This window comes from Protopterus annectens, chromosome 7.part0 (genome assembly GCF_019279795.1).
Source record: "Protopterus annectens isolate FY-2018-M chromosome 7.part0, PAN1.0, whole genome shotgun sequence".
Classification (NCBI taxonomy): Eukaryota; Metazoa; Chordata; order Ceratodontiformes; family Protopteridae; genus Protopterus; species Protopterus annectens.
The window spans coordinates 317,230,792-317,252,450 of record NC_056739.1 but is presented as its reverse complement, the minus strand read 5'-3'; the positions used below and the strand labels follow the sequence as shown (position 1 = coordinate 317,252,450).

The 21,659-nt window shown below is 43.1% G+C and overlaps 1 protein-coding gene across 1 annotated transcript in view; it reads right to left on the bottom strand.

Moving 5' to 3' along the window:
* Positions 1 to 21,659, bottom strand: part of MAPKAPK2 (MAPK activated protein kinase 2) — a 630,583-nt gene that overhangs the window by 98,008 nt on the left and 510,916 nt on the right. The window contains exon 3 of the mRNA XM_044076864.1: positions 3,174 to 3,238. Within this exon, the coding sequence (XP_043932799.1) occupies positions 3,174 to 3,238 (65 nt within the window). The remainder of the gene's footprint in view (positions 1 to 3,173; positions 3,239 to 21,659) is intronic.

Here is a 21,659-nt window from a genome sequence, read left to right as displayed (position 1 = left end):
CTGTTCTTAGATTTTGGCTGCGCTTTGATTTTCTTGAAATCCGGTAAATGAATTCTAACAGTAACACTCCAATTCAGCTGATCATCCGCTGAGTAATCCATCTTGTTAGGGTGTAATTCAGCGAGTCGGAGGAGTAACACTCGCCTTGCTGAACAAAGGTGTGGCGGTTTCTATCACCATCCCTAGATTCCTTGTTATTTTTGATAACAGTTCCTTTTTGATAAAAATTCCTTTTCTTTGTGAGCTGGAGTACTGCCAACTGATCTGGGAGGAGCCCGACTTTGATAAAAATTCCTTGTCTATGGACTGTGATGGAACACCTGGAGGGGGAAGTGAGAAAGATCACTGAATCAGGGTATACACCAAGAGCCAAGAACAACAGGTTGAGGCATGAAATTCGAACCTGGGTAGGGTTCCCTCTGTTTAAGGCCAAAGCAGCCAAAAATCTCAGGGAAGAAGGGGACGAAGGGAATCATCAGAATCTTTCAGATCTGTCAAGATCTGTCAGGGAAGTCAGGAAGATTCGGCCTCAGCTTCTCTTCAGGGGAACTCTTCTGGGGCTCTTCGAGAAGCGAGGTGAGAGGCTCAGGGAGAAGGATGGGCAGGGCTCCTGAGGAGTTGGCTCTCCGCTCTGAGGCCAAGAGGGACTTGGCCTCGGACGGGAGTGAAATAGAGAGGGAGGGAGAGACGACTGTGGAGTAGAGCCAGAGAAAACACACTCCGGAACTGTGGACCCCTGCCAGGGGGGGACACCTCCAGGCCCCGCCCAGCACCGCTAGCAGGCTCAGGCACTCTCCGCGGCCGACAGGGTCGATGTCGACCCTCGTGCCAGAGCAGCCGCTCCGACCGCTAAGAGGAGGGGGGACACCGACAGTGTGCTGGCCTGCCGAGAGGGAGAGTCGAAGGAAGTCCGCCCCGATCCCGAGGGGGAGGAAGGGGAATGTCTCCCGATACCCTCCATGGAAGACCGCGGAGCGACGCGCTTCGCCTCCTCCATGGAAAGACTCCGGCGGGCGCTCAAGAGAGTCGCTCGGGTGGGAGAGAGTCGGTTCCCGAAGGAGGAAGACTTGAGCTCACGGGTCGGGCACCCGACTGATTAGGACTTGAGTAGAGCACCGACTCTGTGCCTGGGGCTCTGAGGTCCTCACCAACCCTCACCCCCCCAGACTGATGATGAGACTCGTCCGCCTAGACAGCAGGGGGGGAGAACCTGGAGCCGAATGAACAGAGCCAAGAGAAGGTGACCTAGACAGAGAAGGAGACCCTGACCAAGATCTTGTCGGAGCCGAGAAGGTGACACGATCGTCTTTCTCGGCTCGGATAACCGCATTCGGCTCCGGAAGGAGTGAGAAAATAACCTCGGCTCCGTCTTATCGGCCCAGCCGGAGCCAAACTGTGGCAACCTGACGTCTGGCAGCCGGAGGCTCAGAAGGAGAGACAACACCTGAGGCCTGGGGCTCAAGAGACAGACAAGACACAGACAGAATTCAACTTCCCCAAGCCTATGAGCTGTTTTTTTTTTTTTCTTCCTGCCCCCTGGGCTGCTGAGGCGACAGCACAGGCAGCAGGCAGGTGCAAAGGAAAAAAAACAGACAGAGACGGAGCACAAAAGAAGTGTGAACCCCAGAGCAGACATCTTCTGACCGCACGAGACCTTTGTTTCTTGAAGATAACCTTCCCTTCTTGAGCTGAACAAACAACACAACAACACACACACACCACCAGTTACCCTGTCAAAAAAAAATTACTAAAAAAAATAAAAAAAAAAAAGTAAAAGTACAGTAAAAATAAACTACAAAAACACTCCCTAGGGAAGGGAAGGCTAAGGCCAACAAGGGGAAGACTAAAAGTTCTTTTTGACAAGAAACGGGGAGAAGAACAGATCGGGACAGAAATTAATAAACTACACTACTAATTAAACTAATAATTAAAAAAAAGGGAAACAAGAGTAACTTTTTTAGCTTTTATGAAAAACTTACCAGGAACAGGTAGAATAACCAACCAACCTCGAAGCTGTGACAAGCGAGATGTACAGCATCTCTCGCCTAGTGGGATAGGGGGCCTCGGGCCGCCTCGGGCAATTCTCTCGAGTTTTAGAGCCGGGTGTGGAGCCGGCCTGGCCCGAACCACCATCCAGCAAGAATGAAGGCGAGATAGACAACTTAACATCACCTGTTAAGTGTGAAAATTGCTCATAGAACTGCAATTATAGCCAAAACAATGTTAAACCATTCTGGGAGCTCCCACCTCAGGAATTGGTCTCCAAAGCTATATCTACATGGGATCTACATTCTAACAGATGTAGATCTTCTATACATTAAACCTAGAGAGAAAGAAACAATATTTCACATGTACCACTTAAACATGAAATATACTTTACACTATTTTTTATCTTGTTAAAAAAAAATCACCTACTGATGGAAAAAATGTGATGCATTAGGAAAAGCCCTTCTATGCATTATACTACAAATTTCAGATCACAGCTTGAGAAAAGGTACATTCAATGTTACTGCCTAAAAAACTGCTTTCAGTACTACTGAATTATCCAAGTTACAGAGTCTGCACTACAAGCAAACATTTGGACTAAATGCTCATTCTCTTTTCCCTAGCAATCACAGATACTTTACTATTGATATTACCTATAAATTGTACAGATTTTCGCTTAACGTCCAGATTTTTCCCTCAAATATTTAGTCTGGTCCTCATAAAATCTGTGTTTTTTCTGGCTAATCAGGAAGGACTGAAGTCACTAAATAATGATGAAATAATGACATATATTTGAATTTCTGCTTTATACCCTTCATATAATGCATGCCAACACAAATCCTTTTATTCTAGCAGTTTTTTTTTTTTAAGTTTATAAAAGCAACATTTAAATCTGTCCCTATTTTTGGGCCTTTATCTCCCCCCCCCCATTATTTTAGGCTTTGTCCAGATTTCTTGAGTTAAGAGGTTGAGAGGTATAGCACATGTGGTGATGATAAAATGTCATGAACAAACAAAAGTGCAAAATAAAAAAAAAAGCCTTGTTGCTTTTATTTTAAAGCCCTGCAACTAAGTTGGAAAAAAAAAAGCGGCAACATAAACGAACTGCTACAAAAAGTCAATAATTTTGAAAATTACATATTTAAAACATGCTCACTAAATCTTCATCACCTACTTATTTTACTTACCTCGCTCAGTGAATGCTTGGTCTCCTCGGTCTTGAATCCTGCTGAAGAGTTCCCCACCGTACATGCTGCAAAAATAAAACAGACTACATTAAGAGCACAGCTTTGGTGAGACAACTGTATAGCTTTAGAGATCTACTCAAACACTCCAAAAGACACAACTAGTACAGGGGTGAGTGTGTGTTGGAAGGGGGCCGATAGATGAAAGGATAAAGACAGAAGATTACAAACTTGGTGTTTTGGGAAGTGGAATTACAAATCATTTGCTGGTTTCCAGATGTCAGTGGATTCAACACAGCATTAAGCTTGAAGCATACAACACCACCTGGTCAAACAAAACAAGAATAAAATCACTAGTGCAGCAACATAGATGGTTGGTGACTGTAAATGACTTGTAACCGAGCTATTTATTGTAATTTCAAGTTCCAGCATAAAAAAAAAAAAAAACAAAACACGCAAACAGCATAAATGCATAAGAATAGATTATGTTGAACCTTGCTATTTTTTATCTGGTATCTGCAGGCGGCACCCTTGCGACTTATATGTAATTAAATCTTGAGACCATTGTATCTTCAAAAAGGAGGAATAAGTCATTATACAGTGATCTTGGACTTGGTATTGATGCAATCCCTTTTTTGTATATTTAGTTCTGGGACATGCAGTTAGAAGTCTCGGCATAAAAAGGATTTTGGGACTTGCAGTTATGCGTCTTAGAATATACAAAATATACCTGCCAACTAGACTTGGAAAATGTAGCCAGGTTATCAAATGGCTAGGAAGGAGCAGGAATCCTAGAGCAGTTCTCTTTCCCTGCCAGGAAAGTGATAGTCACACTTAAGACTGGGCAGTCTATCAAACTGATCCAAGCAGTATGGCCTACAGTGTGTGTGTAACTGTGACCACTGTATGCACTGCACTACACTTGGATTCATCACAGGAATGTGTGCATGCTAAGTTGTGCAAACTAATAACTAAGGAGGCAGCTTTCTGGCTTATGAACATCCTGAAAAGATGCCCCTCACAGCCAGCTCAGTTGGCATACAGGGATAAAGAACTATGATCCCATCACCCTAAACTGAACTTGCAACTCCTGGAATTGGCATGTGGGATTGCTTAGCCTGCTCACCTTTCCTCAGTGAGAAGACACAGCTGGGGAGTGTGTGTCTGGGCAAGTTCTTTGTGGATGAATCTCAGGTGGAACCTGGGAATTGCACTGAGGATGCTGCCTGCAAGAGGGGTGGGACAATTGATTACATGTTGGGGAGGCATAGCAGTACATCTCAAAGGCTTATTGCATGCCAACCACCTTGGATGCTATGGGTAGGGCTTGGCAAGTAAAATCTAATCCCTATGAATAGGACTCCCGTTCTAAATTTTATATGATGCTTACCCCAGGGGATAAATGGTTTGTGGGGCTATCACTCCAGGACAAAAGGGTCCATATGGTGATCAGGAAAAACAGAAGTGACTACTCAGTAATCTACAATCGTAATGGTTTAGTGCACTTGTTGAGCAATTCCAAGACTAGTAGTTGTCACCTATGGCTTATGGAAGCACGGCAAAGATAAACAACCCTTCAGCACAGCCTCAAGGGTTGGACTGCATGACAAGTACAACACTATGTTAAAAAAATCTCTCATACTGGTCCTTACATATCAATCTTTATTTTAATAGTACTCAAATCTCTCTCTAGATGCTTGCTGGTGAGAAGCTAACCCAAAAGTCAACAGCACTGAATCCCTGTTTATGTCACAAAGCTTCATATAGTACTTGAGAGTTTAATACAGATATGACCAGTATTTACCTTAATTGTACCTTAACGATCAAGAAATCAAATCAGCAACCAAACTTAATAGCTAAAACCATTAAAGAGAGCAAAAAATGTAAATGCAGTGTTAAAAGAGACAAAGAAGCACATATATGCAACAACCTACAGCTATTGGTAGGTAAATCAGGTCTCAAGGCCCTATCCCTGTATTGTCTCCTACAGGCTTGTGAGGGGAGATCTATGCCTGGCATAAAGGGCATTGTCAGACCCCACTCTGATGGATCTCCTGCATATCCACAAAGCAAACAGCACCAGAATTACTCATAAACCTTGCCTGTGATAAAATAAGACCTGCTGGAGAGAGAGGTGAGTGACTACCACGTCTATGGAACAGGCTCTCCATACATATGAAGCAGATTTCCTCCCTAATCCAATTAAAGTACAACCTGGACAGTTGGATGGGAAACTGGAAATTCATCCCTGGTTTGGTGCCTATGTCTCTAATTGACACAGGTAACCTGCAAATGGTTCATCTCCCAGGCCCATACTTAAACTTATCAAGGGTATCCGAACTTGTCAGAGATTTGGGATGAACGGCTAGGTTAAAAAGGCCCTTGTGGTCATTAGCCTAGTAAACACCCATGAACCTATAATATCCCTATTACTGATATAAGGTATGTCTGCCCTTGTTAATTTAACTGACTACAGCCATCCTCAAATGAGGCTGCATCTATAAAATCCAAGGAAACAACCACCACCATTTTTTCATTTAGATATCTAATTTTAAATTTGAGTACTTAAAATAAGTACCGCTCCAATATAAAAATATAAAATTAAAAAATACTGCAGTCAAACAGCAGTGTCTGTGAAATATAAAATCTCCGAGTTCAGAGTTAGAGAACACGTTCTACTGGTAATTCAAAAAGATAGGTTTTAAGCAAACCCTTAAATCTGGTTGTCAGGGACTCAATGGGGGGGGGGGGGGGATTTCAAAGGTCTGGTACCCAATGACAAAAGCAGAAACACTGGAGTTTTCCAAACTTAGTTTTGGAATAACCAATGACCTCAAGGATTAGGAATGCAATACTTTTTAAAGACCATATGGAAACAGGAGCTCTTTCAGATAAAGGGGACCCATGTCATGTAGGGCTAAGTAAACTAGAATGTAAAATTTAGAGATCATTACAGATTTAACTAGCAGCCAGTATGGGATCCACTCTGCAGAAAGTACAGTTGTGTACACTTACCATAAATGTAGACGTTCAAGTGTATTCACTGTTGCAGTCATCACATTTGGGTTAACTGCCTGCAGGTAGCCCTCAATCGGCCTGAATACCAGAGTCTTGGGATTTCTGCATCGGATGCTGTCACTTCTTCCATGACGTCAGGTTTATAAAACATGCAGCCGACGCTATTACATCAGTTTTTCTTGCCCCAGATGTCAGGAGTCCCCAAAATAGGAAGCAATTAAGTGGTGTGGAACCCCCCCTCCCCAGCAAAAAGCAAATACCAATGATATAAGATATGGCCAAACAAAAAGGATAGGTAGAAGTACAGAGAAGTCAGGGGGCTGGAGGGAGGTTAACCAGGACTGCAACAGTGAATACACTCGAACTTCTACATTTATGGTAAGTGTACACAACTGTACTATTTTCTTCGTGTTTCACTGTTGCAGTCATCACAGTTGGGTTGATTCCCAAAGCTGAGGATGGGTGGAGGCAGTCAAGAAGCATTAGGGCTGGCAAGCAGGCCCTGTAGGACGGCTGTGGCAAATCCAGCTCTGGATTTAGATAAGATAGGTAAGCGGTAATGCTTGGTGAAAGTGTGCAAAGAGCTCCAGGTTGCAGCTTTCAGGATGTCCCTGGTAGGGACTCCCCTGAGAAATGCTGTACAGGTTCCTGTAGCCCTAGTGGAATGTGTTTTGATCCCCTGTGGGGTAGGTTTCCCATGGTGTTTGTAGCAGAAATGGATGCAGTGTGCTATCTATTTAGAAATGGTTTGCTTTGAAATGGTCTTGCCCTCTGCCCCTGTAGCAAAGCAGACTAGCAGCTGGTCAGATTTTCTGAAAGGTTTAGTCCTGTCCAGACAGAACCTAAGCTGCCTGTGCACGTCCAGGGAGTGCAGGACTCTTTCCCCTTTATTCTGAGGATTAGGGAAAAAGGTCGGCAAGTGAATGGATTGGTTTAAAGCCACACTAGATACCACCTTGGGCATAAATGATGGGTTAGTCCTGAGGGAAACCCTGTCCGCATGGAAGATAATGAAGGGCTCCACGGCCATAAGGGCCTGCAATTCAGACACTCTTCTTGCTGAAGTGATGGCTAGAAGTAAAGCGGTTTTCCAAGAGAGGAATTTTAACTCTGCTGTAGCAGCAGGTTCAAAGGGTGGAAGCGTGAGCTTTTCCAATACAAAGTTAAGGTCCCAGGCTGGAGTGGGAGCTCTCCGGGGGGGGGGTTACATTTTTGGGTCCTCTCAGGAACTGTTTGACCAGAGGATGAGAGAAAAAGGGGTGGGTCAGTATTATAATGATCTGAGATGGCAGAGGCATGAATTTTAATAGAAGAGAAGGATAGGCCTTTGTGGAGCATTTCTGTTAAGTAATCTAGTATACGAGGTAAGCTGGGCACAGTTGTGTCCATTCCCTGAGACTGGCTCCAAGAACAGTATCTTTTCCACATTTCCGAATAGGATTTTCTAGTACTAGGCCTCCTTGCCTCAAGGATGACATCCAGCACCTGTTTACTGAGGGTTGCTGGTGATGAATTCAGTGGATGAGCCAGGCTGCTAGGTTTAGGGTCTGTAGCCGAGGATGCAAAATCCGGCCCTCCTGCTGGGACAGCAGGGAAGGGGTCTGAGGCAGGTGCCATGGTGGCACTACTGTCAGACTTCGTAAAAGTGGGTACCAGTGCTGGCGTGGCCAGTCCGGTGCAATCAGGATTGTCCTTGGCTTGTCCTGTTTGATCTTTAGTAGAACCTTCGAGAGGAGGAGCAGAGGGGGGAAGGCATAGATTGAGAGGTTTTTCCATGTGAAGGACAGGGCATCCACTTTCCATGCTTGTCTGTGGGTAATTCTGGTACAATATTTGCTCAATTGATGGTTCTGAGGGGAAGCAAAGAGGTCCACCTCTGATGCCCCCACCTGAGGATCAGAAGCTTGAATATTTTGGGTTCCAGTTTTCACTCGTGTGGGTCCATTAGATTTCTGCTTAAGTCATCTGTCAGTGAATTTAGTTTGCCTGGCATTAATTGAGCTTGCAGGTGCATTTGACTGCTCAAGGCTGTGTTCTACAGAGCCATGGCTAATCTGCAGAGTGGGTAGGAATGGGTTCCCCCCTGCTTGTTTATGTACCACATAACTGTGGTGTTGTCTGTCTTTATCAATAGTTGCCTTGGAAGAATAAGGCATTTAAAGACTGTCAGAGCATTCTGTACAGCTAACATTTCTTTTTGATTGATATGCAGGTGCATTTGCTTTGGGCTCCATTTGCCTTGAATGCATTGTCCTGCCATGTGAGCCCCCCATGCATAGTCTGATGCTTCTGTTGTTAGGGTTTGGGCGGCAGGGGATGAGTGAAAGGGAGTCCCTTGTTAGCAGGCCTCTGCCCACCAAAGGAACTCCGTCCTTAAGCAAGGAATGATAGGAATCATTGTTTCCAGGTCCTGAGAATGTTGACACCAGAGACTTTTTAAGTACCACTGAAGTTTCCTCATATGCAGTCTTGCATATGGAATTAGTAGAATGCAAGCGGCCATAAACCCTAGGGCTTGCAGTACTTTTTTTTGTAGATAGCTGGGTTTTGGTGGCCAGTAGACTGAAGTAGTTTGTCAAATAAATTTGTTTTTCTGGAGTGAGGAATGCCATCTGCGAAGTTGTGCTCAAGCTTGCTCCCAGGAATACAATCTGTTGGCTGGGTACCAGATATGATTTCTTTTCGTTGATGGTGTACCCCAGTGAAGTTAGCAGTCTCTTTACAAATATCAGGTGGTGTAGTAGCAATTCCTGACTGTCCACCTGAATCAGGCAATCATCTAAGTATGGGAAAATTTGAATTTTTGTCTGCCTGCAACATGCAATGGCTGGAGCCAGGCATTTTGTGAATACCCTGGGTGCAGTAGACAAGCCAAAGGGAGGTGCAGAGAACTGATGGTGCATACAGCCTGCTCTGAAACCTAGAAATTTCCTGCAAGATGTGCAGATAAGCTTCTTTTAAGTCTAGGATGGCTAGCCAGGAGTCCTTGGCTGGCATACGAAGCAGCTGTTGGAGAGTAAGCATTTTGAACCTTGGAACCACCAGGAAGGTGTTGAGAATAGATAGATCCGGGATAGGGCACCAAGAGTTTTCTTTGCTGGATACCAGAAACAGTCTGGAGCAAAAACCTTGTCCCCTTTGCTCTGCTGCGACAGGTGGAATAGCCATGATACTGAGAGGAAAAAGTAGTTGCTTTTGGGCCTCTGCCCACTGGTTTGGGGGGAGGTCTGGACATCTGCTTGGGGTTGGCAGTGAGTGGAAGTAGAATCTGTATCCCTGGGATACAATATTCAAGACCCATCTGTCCTGGGTGATGTATTCCCAGTTTTTTGCATGCAGGGCAAGTTTGCCTCCTAAGGGTGCAAGTACTTGGGCAAGGCTTGGAAGGGTTAGGGATAAGACATTGTGTGATTTTACCATAGGACGGTGGCTTACAACTCCCTGTTTTAGCGGTGGGAGCACTCCATTGCTTAGATCTGTGCATACCCTGAGACGGTAATCTTGGTGGTCTGCTGCCCCTGGGTTTGGACTGAGAAGGTCTGGGAGGGACTGGAAAGGACCAGTTTTTAGAAGCCCAATGCCTACTGAATCTAGGTGGCTGTACCTGTAGGAAATCTTTAACAGTTTGCATAGATTTAGTTTTTTCCTCCATCTTTTTGAGGACCTCTTCTGCTTTATTGCCAAACAGGCGTTCTTGGGTTTAATGGTGCATCTAGTAATTTTGCTTTGACATGGTCTGGCAAGATTTGTTCCTTAAGCCAAGCATGCCTTCTAAGAACATAACATGTTGCTGATACTTTAACATATGAAACTTGCAGTTTAAAGCCCTAATCGCCACGGTTGCAGAAGTGTAAAACTTCTTACCCCATCTATCTAGCACCCTGGAGTCTTTATCAGAAGGGGTAGGATTTTTAGCAGTAGAAGCCTTAATGCTAGGCATCTGTACTTTTTTTCATTTTTGCAGTCTGAATGTTACACATAGGCACAGGAAGCTGTTAAAGACTTGGGAGGCGGGCGGAGGGTGACTGGGGCACTTAGTGAACTAAAAAGGGTAATTTTTTTATAACTATTTGCTACCACAACATAGGTTCACTTGGAGGGCATTTTAAGCTTAGCTAATTCCCTTTTGGTGCTTGAATTAACATTTTCTGATTGGTCTTAGCTGCCCCCATGGCTGCTAATTGTATATTAGCCCTAGTGAGTACAACTGTGATCATACCATAGATAATTTGAGGGGGCCATGTAAGGCGTGCAGAATTTAGGAACTGCCTCTATCCATTATTGGCATGAGGGGAAATCCTGGAGTACATTTTCTATTACCTATCCTTAGATCCACGTTGCATTTGAATATGGATGGATGAGCTTTGCTTTATTTTTATGGATAGTCTGTTCCGGAACAGGGGCAGCCATCTGTGATATATACCCATCTCTCCACAACATTCAGTTTAGATACCTGGACTGAGTATTTCTGATGCTATTTGACTTGTCACCTCTCTGAGTATAGTAATAAATCTTTGAGGTGGCCCATGCAAGACCTATTGTTTAGGACTTGTATGCTTTTAGTAAGGTATCTCTGAAGGTATTCCAATTGTTGCATGGGGCTGGACAGATACATCTCTAGATCTAGTCACAATCAATTTGTTTATAAGCTGTGCAATATAGAAAGGCTTTCTTATGACTCTGGGCACATGTTGGTCAAACGTTAGGTCACTGTACACACAAGTTCCCAAATGCCAAACAACTGGATCAGTTCTCAGAGGGCATTGTCATGATTTTAACACCGGTTATTATTTGGGACAAACCTTCCTGCATGATGGTTAGGTCATTTGGGGATTCAATAACTTCACCTAGCTTGCAGTCATCTCAAACTTAGCTGGCCAAAGCTCTTTGGTATTTCCTTTTACTTTTGAGATGTATATGCCAAACAGAAAAAGTCTCAGCACAGAACCCTGGGGGACTCCACTGGTGACTGGTCTCTTCCCCTGTTTTTATCTCCTGCATCCTTTGAGCCAAGTTGGCAATGCAGCTGGTGATGTAAGTGTTTGTTCCTACATTACTCATATTTTGTACTACTTCTGAGTACGGGATTGTGTCAAAAGGCTGGCCAGGTCAAGGTAATGTGGCGTGAGCTGTTTTACCTTCATCCATTGCTTTGGTAACAAGAGTAAAGCTTAACATTTGCCTATGTTTTTCAGCCTTTCACACTTTCCTCTGGGCTGTTTTCAAACACATTTTTAGGGCCATGCATACATGTATGCATTCCTTGATTCACCTTCCTGATTGTATTAAATTATATTCCTTGTATAATACAGCACCAGTTGTTAGAATGTGTTTTAAATCTGTACATTTGAAAAGTCTTACAGTAACCAATGAAACAAAATGTATGAACCAATAATGACAAAACAAAACTACCCATTTTAGAAAATGTCAACCATAAAAGGCCACTCAAACTTCTCATAATCCACCAATATCAGTAAATATGCAAAATGTCTGCAGAAGTAAGTCATCTAAATAATTCCACATTTAAGGGATATCTAACTAATGAAGAGGTTGCTGCTAGGAAACAACTCATATTTCATTGTTTCATCTAAAAATAAATTGGCTGTTGCCCTTGAAGAATAAATTGCCTATGTTATATTAAAAAATGATAATCTAATAATATTGCAACAGGAAATGGATGGCAAACTGATAACAGGTTCATAGTTACTAGGTAACTCCTACAAAGGAGGACATTCAAAAGACTGTAGCATCTACTCCCTTTAAAATGCAACATAGTACAGTATCAGAACCCACAGCCTTCTGCATAAAACGCAAGCTACTACCTGTTGTGCTAACAATGCAAATGGTCTTGGAATATGCAGCGCTTAACTTCTCTTCTCCTGAAGCTCTCAGCTCCTTGTAAACTTTTTTATTTATTTAAAATTTTTTTTATCAGGAAAGTCAGACTTGGAAGAAAGCCAATTTTCAGCAGAGGGCAAATGCCCAAGGGAGAAATGCTCCAGATGCATACCTTTGTAATATGGAAGGAAACCAGAGTACCCAGAGGGAGCCCACCCAAACACAGGGAGGACATACAGACTCCACACAGAAAACATCTGAAGTGCAGGAAGGAAAGCCTGCATTATGAAATCAACAGCACACCATCACTAAACAATAGATGAACTTGAGAAAAGGCAGATCTTCACAAATGTCTAACTGGTATTTATTTATTCATTACAGGGCACTGGAGAGCAATAATATGATTGCGTTTCTGTACAGTATCCTGCCCACAGCATTATTATATTAGCTGTATTACAAATGACCTGGTATCTTTCGGACCAACTTCAAAATATTTTTATTTTAATGCTACCAGTTCAAAATCAGGAAAGCTACTATATTCTGAATTTTGCTAATTAAATTACAATGTGTATATCCCTAATCACTCTGCTTCTGTCTTTGTAGTATTTCTGGTTAGCCTTTCCAGAAATTCAGTGTTTCATTCTTTATTCCCCAATGTGTAAACTCATACATGTCCCATTTTCTCTCTGTTTCACATTGATGTTTATTATTAATCATATGAAACATTTTAATGGGAAATAAAAGTATTATCTTTACCCCCCATCTTTTCTCAACATTACCTTCTGCAGTTCACTCAAAGTGTAGCCTTCTGTTTCCAATGGAGATAATGCTCCACTATGTAAACTTCTAAAAACAGTGTTATACAAATCAAAGCACATCAACAAACTTAAAAGCGGGGTCAAGATGGGAGATTGTGAAATAACATAGGAAAGGCTCTGTTTTCCTCTGCTAGAGCAAAAAAACAGACAGTCAATTTCACTTGATAAAATGGAAAATGTTACAGAAAATCTTAGGGTGCATTCTTCAAGAGTCACCAAGGCTGTGGAGAATCCTTTAAAGAAGAGGGGTCGATGGAGAAATCTTTAAAGTACAGGGGTTGAAGAACAGCATGTAGATTTAAAAGGTAGATTTGCATCACTAAATGAAAACAATGTTCACAAATTCCCACAATACGAGTGAATAATCTTTAATCTAGCTGCACTGTCAGAGAAAGGAAATCTGAATATGATATTGTAATAGTGGGATACACAAAATAAAGAAAGAAACCAGAAAGGAATTATAGGTGGAGTGCAAACGCTGTAATTAAGTCAAAAGATGATGAACATCTGAGGAAAGAAAAAGAAGTTAAGTACCTACCATAACGTTCCATGTTAGTTGTCTTCATCTCGCCTTCTTTCTTGCTGGTTAGGGATCGGAGCCAATCCTCTGCTCCGACTCGGCCATCTTCAATAGCTCAAGAGCTGTTTACTGGCTCGAGGCTACCCCTTATCCCATGATGCCTAGTGATAGCTACCCAGATCTCATTTGAAATAACTAATTCCAGACACAGCAAGAGAAAAAACAATCCAAAACAAATAGGTTGACTATACCTGACATATTCTCCAAGTCAGTAGAGGAGACAAACCAGAGAACACCCAGCCAGTGAAATAAGAACTCCTCTCGGTCCAGTAGGACAGGGGGATGGAGGGTGGGACGCAAGAAAGAAGGCGAGATGAAGACAACTAACATGGAACGTTATGGTAGGTACATAACTTCTTTATCAGTCCAAGAGAAAACGCTGTAGAGGCAGGCTACAATATGCTCCAGAATATAAAAAACAAAAACGTCTCCAACTTGATAAAACCAGTACTGTCTTTAATGCAACACAAGCGCTTTCACTCACAGCTTCTTCAGGTCTATATACACAGCAATAAAATCCACCTTCTTATATATTCAAATAAAGGCACATGACTAATTAATTTAAAGTCGTATGGTCATTAAACACATCAAAGAACATGAAAAAACATTAAAGACATACATATAAATATAATGCAAATATACATACTGCGCTCAAATAAAAACATTGCAACTACTACATTAGTAAATCTATCTGGGTAATATTCTCAGTACCAATTGATAAAAACAAAAAAGACAGAGATAAATATACATATACATACTGCACTCAGGTAAAAGCATAATAAGAAGTTATGTACCTACCATAACGTTCCATGTTAGTTGTCTTCTCTCGCCTTCTTTCTTGCTTGATGGGTTCGGAGCCGATCCCTCGGCTCCGACTCGGCACTTGCTAAGCTCGAGAGTCACTTTTACCAGCTCGAGGCAGCCCCATATCCCATGATGCAAGGCGGTAAGTACCCAGATCTCGTTTGATGACAAAGGGCAATAGCACCAAGCATAAAATACTTCCCAAAGGAAGAAAGAAAACTACAGATGGAAGAAGGACCAGGTCTGAATGGTCTTCAGCATAACAGTTTCTTATAACAAGGTCTGTCCAGGCCAGGGGGAAGGAGAGAAGACAACTAACATGGAACGTTATGGTAGGTACATAACTTCTTAATGTTAAGTTGTCAATCTCGCCTTCATTCTTGCTTGATGGGACCGCGTCCCTAGCACCTCTATCCTGGGTGGCTCAATGGAACAAACTCTTGAGGACTGTAGAGCCAAAACTGGCTCTGTCCCTGGAGGCCAAGTCCAATTTGTAATGGGAAACAAAAGTGTGAGGAGTGGCCCAAGTGGCCGCTGCACAAATAGTGTCTAAAGGAAGTCTAGCTTGAAAAGCTGTAGAAGTAGCTAACTCCTAGTTGAATGTGCTTTAGGTTTTGAGCACAGCTGTTTTCCCCTGAGCAGATAAATTTCAGAGATGACCGAAGAAAGCCATCTAGACAAAGTCACTTTAGAAACAGGAAGGCCTTTTTTATTATCCGCATAGGAAACAAAAAGTTGATCAGATTTCTAAATTTTTTTGTTCTGTCCAAATAATATCTAAGTTGACGGTGGACATCAAGATAATGTAGCTTTTGTTCAGCTCTATCTGAATAGTTAGGGAAAAATACAGGAAGATCAATTGATTGATTCAAATTGTTCTTTGAAGCGACCTTAGTCAAAAAGGTTGGGTTAGTTCTCAAAGATACTCTGTCTTTGTGAAAAACCAAATAGGGGGGTCGAACCGAAAGAGCATGAAGTTCAGACACCCTCCTGGCCGATGTAATAGCCACTAGGAATAAAGTTTTCCAAGAAAGATATTTCAGGGAACAAGAAGCAGCTGGCTCGAAGGGGGGAAGAATCAAAGATGTCAGCACTAAATTTAGATCCCACTGAGGAGGAGGATTCCTGATTGGAGGCTTTAGTAGGAAAATTCCTTTCAAGAAGGCCCTGCAGAGCCTATGGGACATAATATTATGATCTGCTATCCCGACATGAAAATTGGAAATAGCAGCCAATTGAACTCTGACTGTGGAAGAAGAGGAGCCTGCATGAAAAATCTCTGCTAAGAAATTCAGGACTGCCTGAACAGGGGCAGTAAAGGGATCAATATTCTTGGCCTTAGCCCAATAAGAGAAACGTTTCCATTTGCTTGTATAAATCCTCCTGGTAGAGGATTTTAGCGGTTACTATGATGTCTCTAACTGGGTTAGAGATCAAAGGAAGCCTGGCTAAGGAAGGAAGTGGAGCAACCATGCTGTGAGGTTGAGAGAAGGGATTGACCGGTGCAGCTGACCCGATTGGTGAATCAGAAGATCTGGCACTGGGTCCAGATGCCACGGCTGCACCAAAAGGTGATGGTGGAGGAACGGGAACCAAACTTGTCGAGGCCAGTAAGGGGCAATGAGAATCAATTTGGCTCTCAAAATGGTAGCTTTCTGGATAACCTGAGGGATCAGAGGAAATGGAGGCAAGGCATAAAGAAGTCCCTGGGGCCAATCCTGGGTCAGAGCGTCTCTGGGGGGATGGCCTGATAGAGGGAAGAGGCAGAAGAAGTCTGGACATTTGCTGTTTTGGGGAGTAGCAAAAGATCGCAACATGGGACCCCATTCCAGAAAAATCTCTTCCGCTATAGATTGCTTGAGAGACCACTCGTGAGGCATGAGAAGAGCTCTGCTCAATCTGTCCGCTACAATGTTGGTTTTCCCAGGGATATGCGTTGCTACCAGAAACCGATGAGAGGAGATCGCCCATTGCCATAGTCTGAGCGCTTCGACACAAGGGGTAGGACTTGGTTCCGCCCTGTTTGTTGATATACCAAACTACAGACATGTTGTCTGTGTGGACTGCAATTGTCCCACGGGAAGAAAGTCGCTGAGGGCTTGCAACGTTAAAAGCACTGCTCTCATCTCCAGGACATTTATGTGCAGATGGTACTCGAACGGCTGCCACGTCCCATGAACCATCCTGCCCTGATAATGACCCCCCCCACCCGATCAGGGAGGCATCCGTGGTGACAGTGGCTATCGGGGATGGGGGTACAAAGTACCTGCCTTGGTGAACCTGAGGAGATGTGATCCACCAAGCAAGATGCTCTTTGCATGTCTGTGTCACCAGAATCTGGTGACGCATTGGAAGTTGTTGGTATGACCATTGTGTGAACAGCATCCACTGAAGAAGGCGCATGTAGAATCGAGCCAGGGGAAGAAGAAGAGTAATGGCCGCAGCCATGAGACCTAATACCTTTAGAACCATTCTGGCCTGTACTTTCTTGTTGGCCAGAATGATCCTGACATGACTCTGAATGTCTGAAACTCTTTGATCTGTAAGGGTAGCTGACATCCGAACAGTGTTTAAGTTTGCGCCTATGAAGGTAATAGACTGGCAGGGCGATAAGGATGACTTTTCGAAGTTGATCGAGATGCCCAAATGAGAACAAAGGTTTATTGTGTAATCCCTGGCTTGTATAAGCTGATGCCTGGTGGTGGCTGACAGGAGCCAGTCGTCGAGATACGGAAACACCTGGAATCCTTGACGTCTCAGGTGAGCCGTGACCACTGCCATGCATTTGGGGGCTGTAGTGAGACCAAAGGGCAGGGCTCTGAACTGGAAATGACTGGACCCCAGCCGAAAGCGGAGAAATCTCCTGGAGCGTCCGTGAATTTTGATGTGATAGTATGCATCCTGAAGATCTATTGAGCACATCCAGTTGTCCTTCTGTAAGAAGGGCAGAATTGACTGAAGAGTGACCATTCGGAATCTTGTCTTCCTGACAGACTTGTTGAGTCTGCTGAGATCCAATATTGGTCTCCAGTCTCCCGTCTTTTTGGGGACCAAAAAGAACCTTGAGTAGATTCCGGGCTCTGAATGGTCTATTGTAATTGGCTGAATGGCTCTTTTTTGCAGTAGTTCTGAGACTTCTAACTCTGCAATTTCCCTTAGACCGGGTGGTACATCTGGAAGGGAATTTGAGGGGAAGGGAAAAAAAAACAAACATGCTCCAACAATTGCGCCAATGCGGTTATGCTTGCTTGGGAGTTAGATTATGTGTTTAATAGCCCTTATAAAGATCAGAATAAAGATCAGATAGCGTTTTATAGAAGATTTGTAGATGACCTCTTCATTTTATGGAGAGGTACTGAGTTGTTGGCATTTGTGGACTATATCAATAGTACAACTTGTTTTTTGAAGTTTACATTAGATTTTTCTGATATGGGCATCAGTTTTCTAGATGTTTTTGTAGTGAAAGAACCTAATGGCATTCTATCTACGAGGCTATACAGGAAAGATTGCCATGTAAATAGTTTATTATATAGAGATAGCATGCATCCCAGATATGTTTTTAGGAATGTGGCCCAAAATCAGTTTTATAGGGCCTCTAGATTAAGTGTTAAGAATGAGGATTTTGAGCAACAATTGCTGACTACTGGATGTGATTTAGCGAATAGGGGAAATGAGACTAGTATTATAGAGAGCAGTGTGATGGAAGTTAAGCGTTTGAGACAGTCTAGAGCTAAACCCTACTTTTCAGAAGACATGCGGAGGGGAGATAGATTGAGTAGGACCAATAAATTGAGTGTATGTGTTCCTTATACGAGGGACATAAGGAAATATACTAATATTTTCAATGAGCATTGGAAGATACTGTTAACTGACCCTGTTATTAGTGAAATAGTTGGGAGATGTACCTCAGTTTACGTTTAAGAACAAGAAAAACTTAAAAAGAAGGTTATGTTTTGAAAAGGGGCACATGAATGTGGAAACTATTCATGGAACAAAACCCTGTGGAAAATGTGCTCAATGTCAGTTTATTAAGGAGGGCCTATGGTTTGAACATCCAGATACTGGCAGGATTTTTGAGGTTAGAGTTAATGCTACCTGCTATACCACCCATGTTTGTCTACTTTGCCACCTGCCTGATCTGTAATAGTTTTTATGTAGGTAAGACAGATCGCATGTTAAGGGAGAGGATTAGAGAGCATATTTACCATATTGGTAAAGGCTCTATAGTTAATGCCTTGTCCAAACATGCGTTGGATAAAGGGCAACATCACAGGTTCAAGTTTATGGTTATCTCCAAGATATATGAAAGTGATAGGTATAGTGACATTAGGGATAGGACAGAGGAAGTAGAGGCCAAATGGATAATTATGCTAAGGGTTAATTATGGCCATGGGCTTAATGATAGCGTCCCCATTAAACCAGCACTGAGGAAAAGAACATTACGTAGGTAGCTTTAATAATGAAATAGTGGTTATGCTTTTACCTGAGTGCAGTATGTATATGTATATTTATCTCTGTCTTTTTTGTTTTTATCAATTGGTACTGAGAATATTACCCAGGTAGATTTAATAATGTAGTAGTAGTTGCAATTTTTTTATTTGAGCGCAGTATGTATATTTGCATTATATTTATATGTATGTCTTTAATGTTTTTTCATGTTCTTTGATGTGTTTAATGACCATATGACTTTAAATTAATTAGTCATGTGCCTTTATTTGAATATATAAGAAGGTGGATTTTATTGCTGTGTATATACACCTGAAGAAGCTGTGAGTGAAAGCGCTTGTGTTGCATTAAAGACAGTACTGGTTTTATCAAGTTGGAGACGTTTTTGGTTTTTATATTCTGGAGCATATTGTAGCCTGCCTCTACAGCGTTTTCTCTTGGACTGATTTTTACGTTTTCTCTGTGGAGATACCTGGTGTTTATTGGGCATTTTCTGTGTTATTTTACATAACTTCTTTATGTTGAGGTGTCTATCTCGCCTTCTTTCTTGCTGGTTGGGACAGCGTCCCTACCACCTAATATCCTGGGTGGCTCATTGGAACAGACTCTTCTGAACAGTAAAACCAAAGTCAGCTCTGCTCCTGGAGACCATATCCAGCTTGTAATGAGAAATAAAGGTATGAGGATTTGCCCACGTAGCAGCTGCACAGATAGAATCCATGGGCAACCTAGACTGGAAGGCTACAGAGGTGGCCAAGGCCCTAGTAGAATGACCTTTTGGTTTGATAGGTAACTCTTTGTTCCTTAAGTGATAAATGAAAGTAATAGTGTGACACAACCATCTACATAAGGTCACCTTGGAAACTAGGAGACCTTGTTTGCCTAAGGCATAAGAAAGGAATAGCTGGTCCGACTTCCTTATTTCCTTAGTTCTGGTCTGACTTCCTTATTTCCTTAGTGCTGTACAGATAAAACTGCAATTGTCTATGAACGTCCAAATTGGTGTAATTTGTACTCTGCCTTGTTGGTGTGATTAGGGAAAAACACAGGAAGGTCTATAGATTGGTTTAAATTATTTTCTGGGCAGACTTTAGGAAGAAAAGAAGGATTAGTTCTCATAGCAACCCTGTCCTTATGAAAAACCAAGTATGGAGGATGAAAACATAGTGCCTGAAGTTCGGAGACACATCTGGCTGAAGTAATAGCTACCAGAAAGAGCGTTTTCCAAGATAAAAACTTAATGGAGCAGGACGCTGCTGGTTCAAAAGGGCACAGAATTAAAGAAGTTAGGACCTATTTAAGGTCCCAAGGAGGGGGATCTCTCACTGGAGGCCTAAGGAGAGTTGTCCCTCTCAAAAAGGCTTTACAGAGCTTATGAGACAAAGTTAGAATTTGACAACCCAACATGAAAGTTAGAAATGTCCGCTAATTGAACCCTGATCGTAGCAGAAGCAGTCCCGGAATGAAAAAGTTGTGCTAGGAATTCCAGAATTTCATGGACTGGGGCTGAAAAGGGATCTACATTCCTAGCCTCTGCCCAACAAGAAAAAAGTTTCCATTTACTAGCATAAGTTTTCCTGGTTGTGGACTTGTGAGAGGAGACAATAATCTCACGTACAGCCGGGGAAATGCTGGCAAGCCTGGCTAAGGTTGGAAGTGGAGCAACCAAGCTGTGAGCTGGAGAGTTTGGAGGGATTGATGCAACCCGCCTGACTGATGAATCAGTAGATCTGGAATCGGGTCCAGAGTCCAGGGCTGATCGAGAAGGTAATGGTGCAGGAACGGGAACCATATCTGTTGAGGCCAGTAGGGGGCAATGAGGATCATTTTCGCAACCCAACGAAATTGCTTTCTGTACGAGTTTCGGTATCAGGGGAAACGGAGGAAAGGCATAAAGAAGTCCCTGAGGTCAATCATGAACTAGAGCATCTCTGGGTGTGTGACCTGGAAGCGGAAGAAGGGAGAAGTAGTTGCTGCATTTGCTGTTGAAAGGGGTGGCAAAAAGATCGCAGCAAGGCTGTCCCCATTTGCGGAATATCAGATCCGCAACTACCTGATTCAGAGACCACTCGTGAGGCATGAGGATAGCTCTGCTGAGCCTGTCCGCTGTGATGTTGGACCTCCAAGGGATGTGCGTCGCAATCAGAAAACGTTGGGAGGAAATCACCCACTGCCACAGTCTGAGTGCTTCTTGACACAGGGGGTAGGATCTGGTTCCGCCCTGCTTGTTGATGTACCACACGACTGACATATTGTCTGTTTGAATTGCAATGGTCCCAGAAGGAAGAGAGTCCTGAAGGGTTTGCAATGCTAGGAGCACGGCTCTCATTTCTAGGACATTTATGTGCAGATGGTACTCGTGAGGTTGCCAAGTGCCTTGGACAGTCCTGCCCAGATAATGCCCCCCCATCAGGGAGGTGTCTGTGGTAACTGTGCCTACTGGAGGGGGCTGAATGAAGGGTCTGCCCTGAGTCACTAGTGGGGAGACCATCCTCCATGAAAAGTGCCTTTTGTATGCTTCTATAATCAGGATCATGTGAGACATGGGCAGCTCTTGGAAAGACCACTGTGTGAACAGAAGCCACTGAAGGATCCTCATGTGAAAGCGGGCCAATGGGATTAGAAGAATGGCTGCTGCCATGGAAACCAGAGTTTGAAGGACGAACCTGACTTGGATCCTTTTGCTCTGCATTAGAATCTGTACTTGCTGACGAATTGTAGACACCCTTTCTAGCGGTAGCCTTGCAAACATGTTCCTTGTGTCTAAGTCTGCTCTTATGTAAGTGATAGATTGACAGGGCAATAAGGCAGATTTTTCGAAGTTTACTGTAATGCCTAGCTGGTTGCAGATTGTGTAGTCCCTGGCTTGTGGGAGTTGATGCCTGGTAGTAGCAGTGAGGAACCAGTTGTCTAGACATGGAAACACCTGGAATCCTCAATGTCTCAGGTGAGCCGTGACTACTGCCATACATTTGGTGAACACCC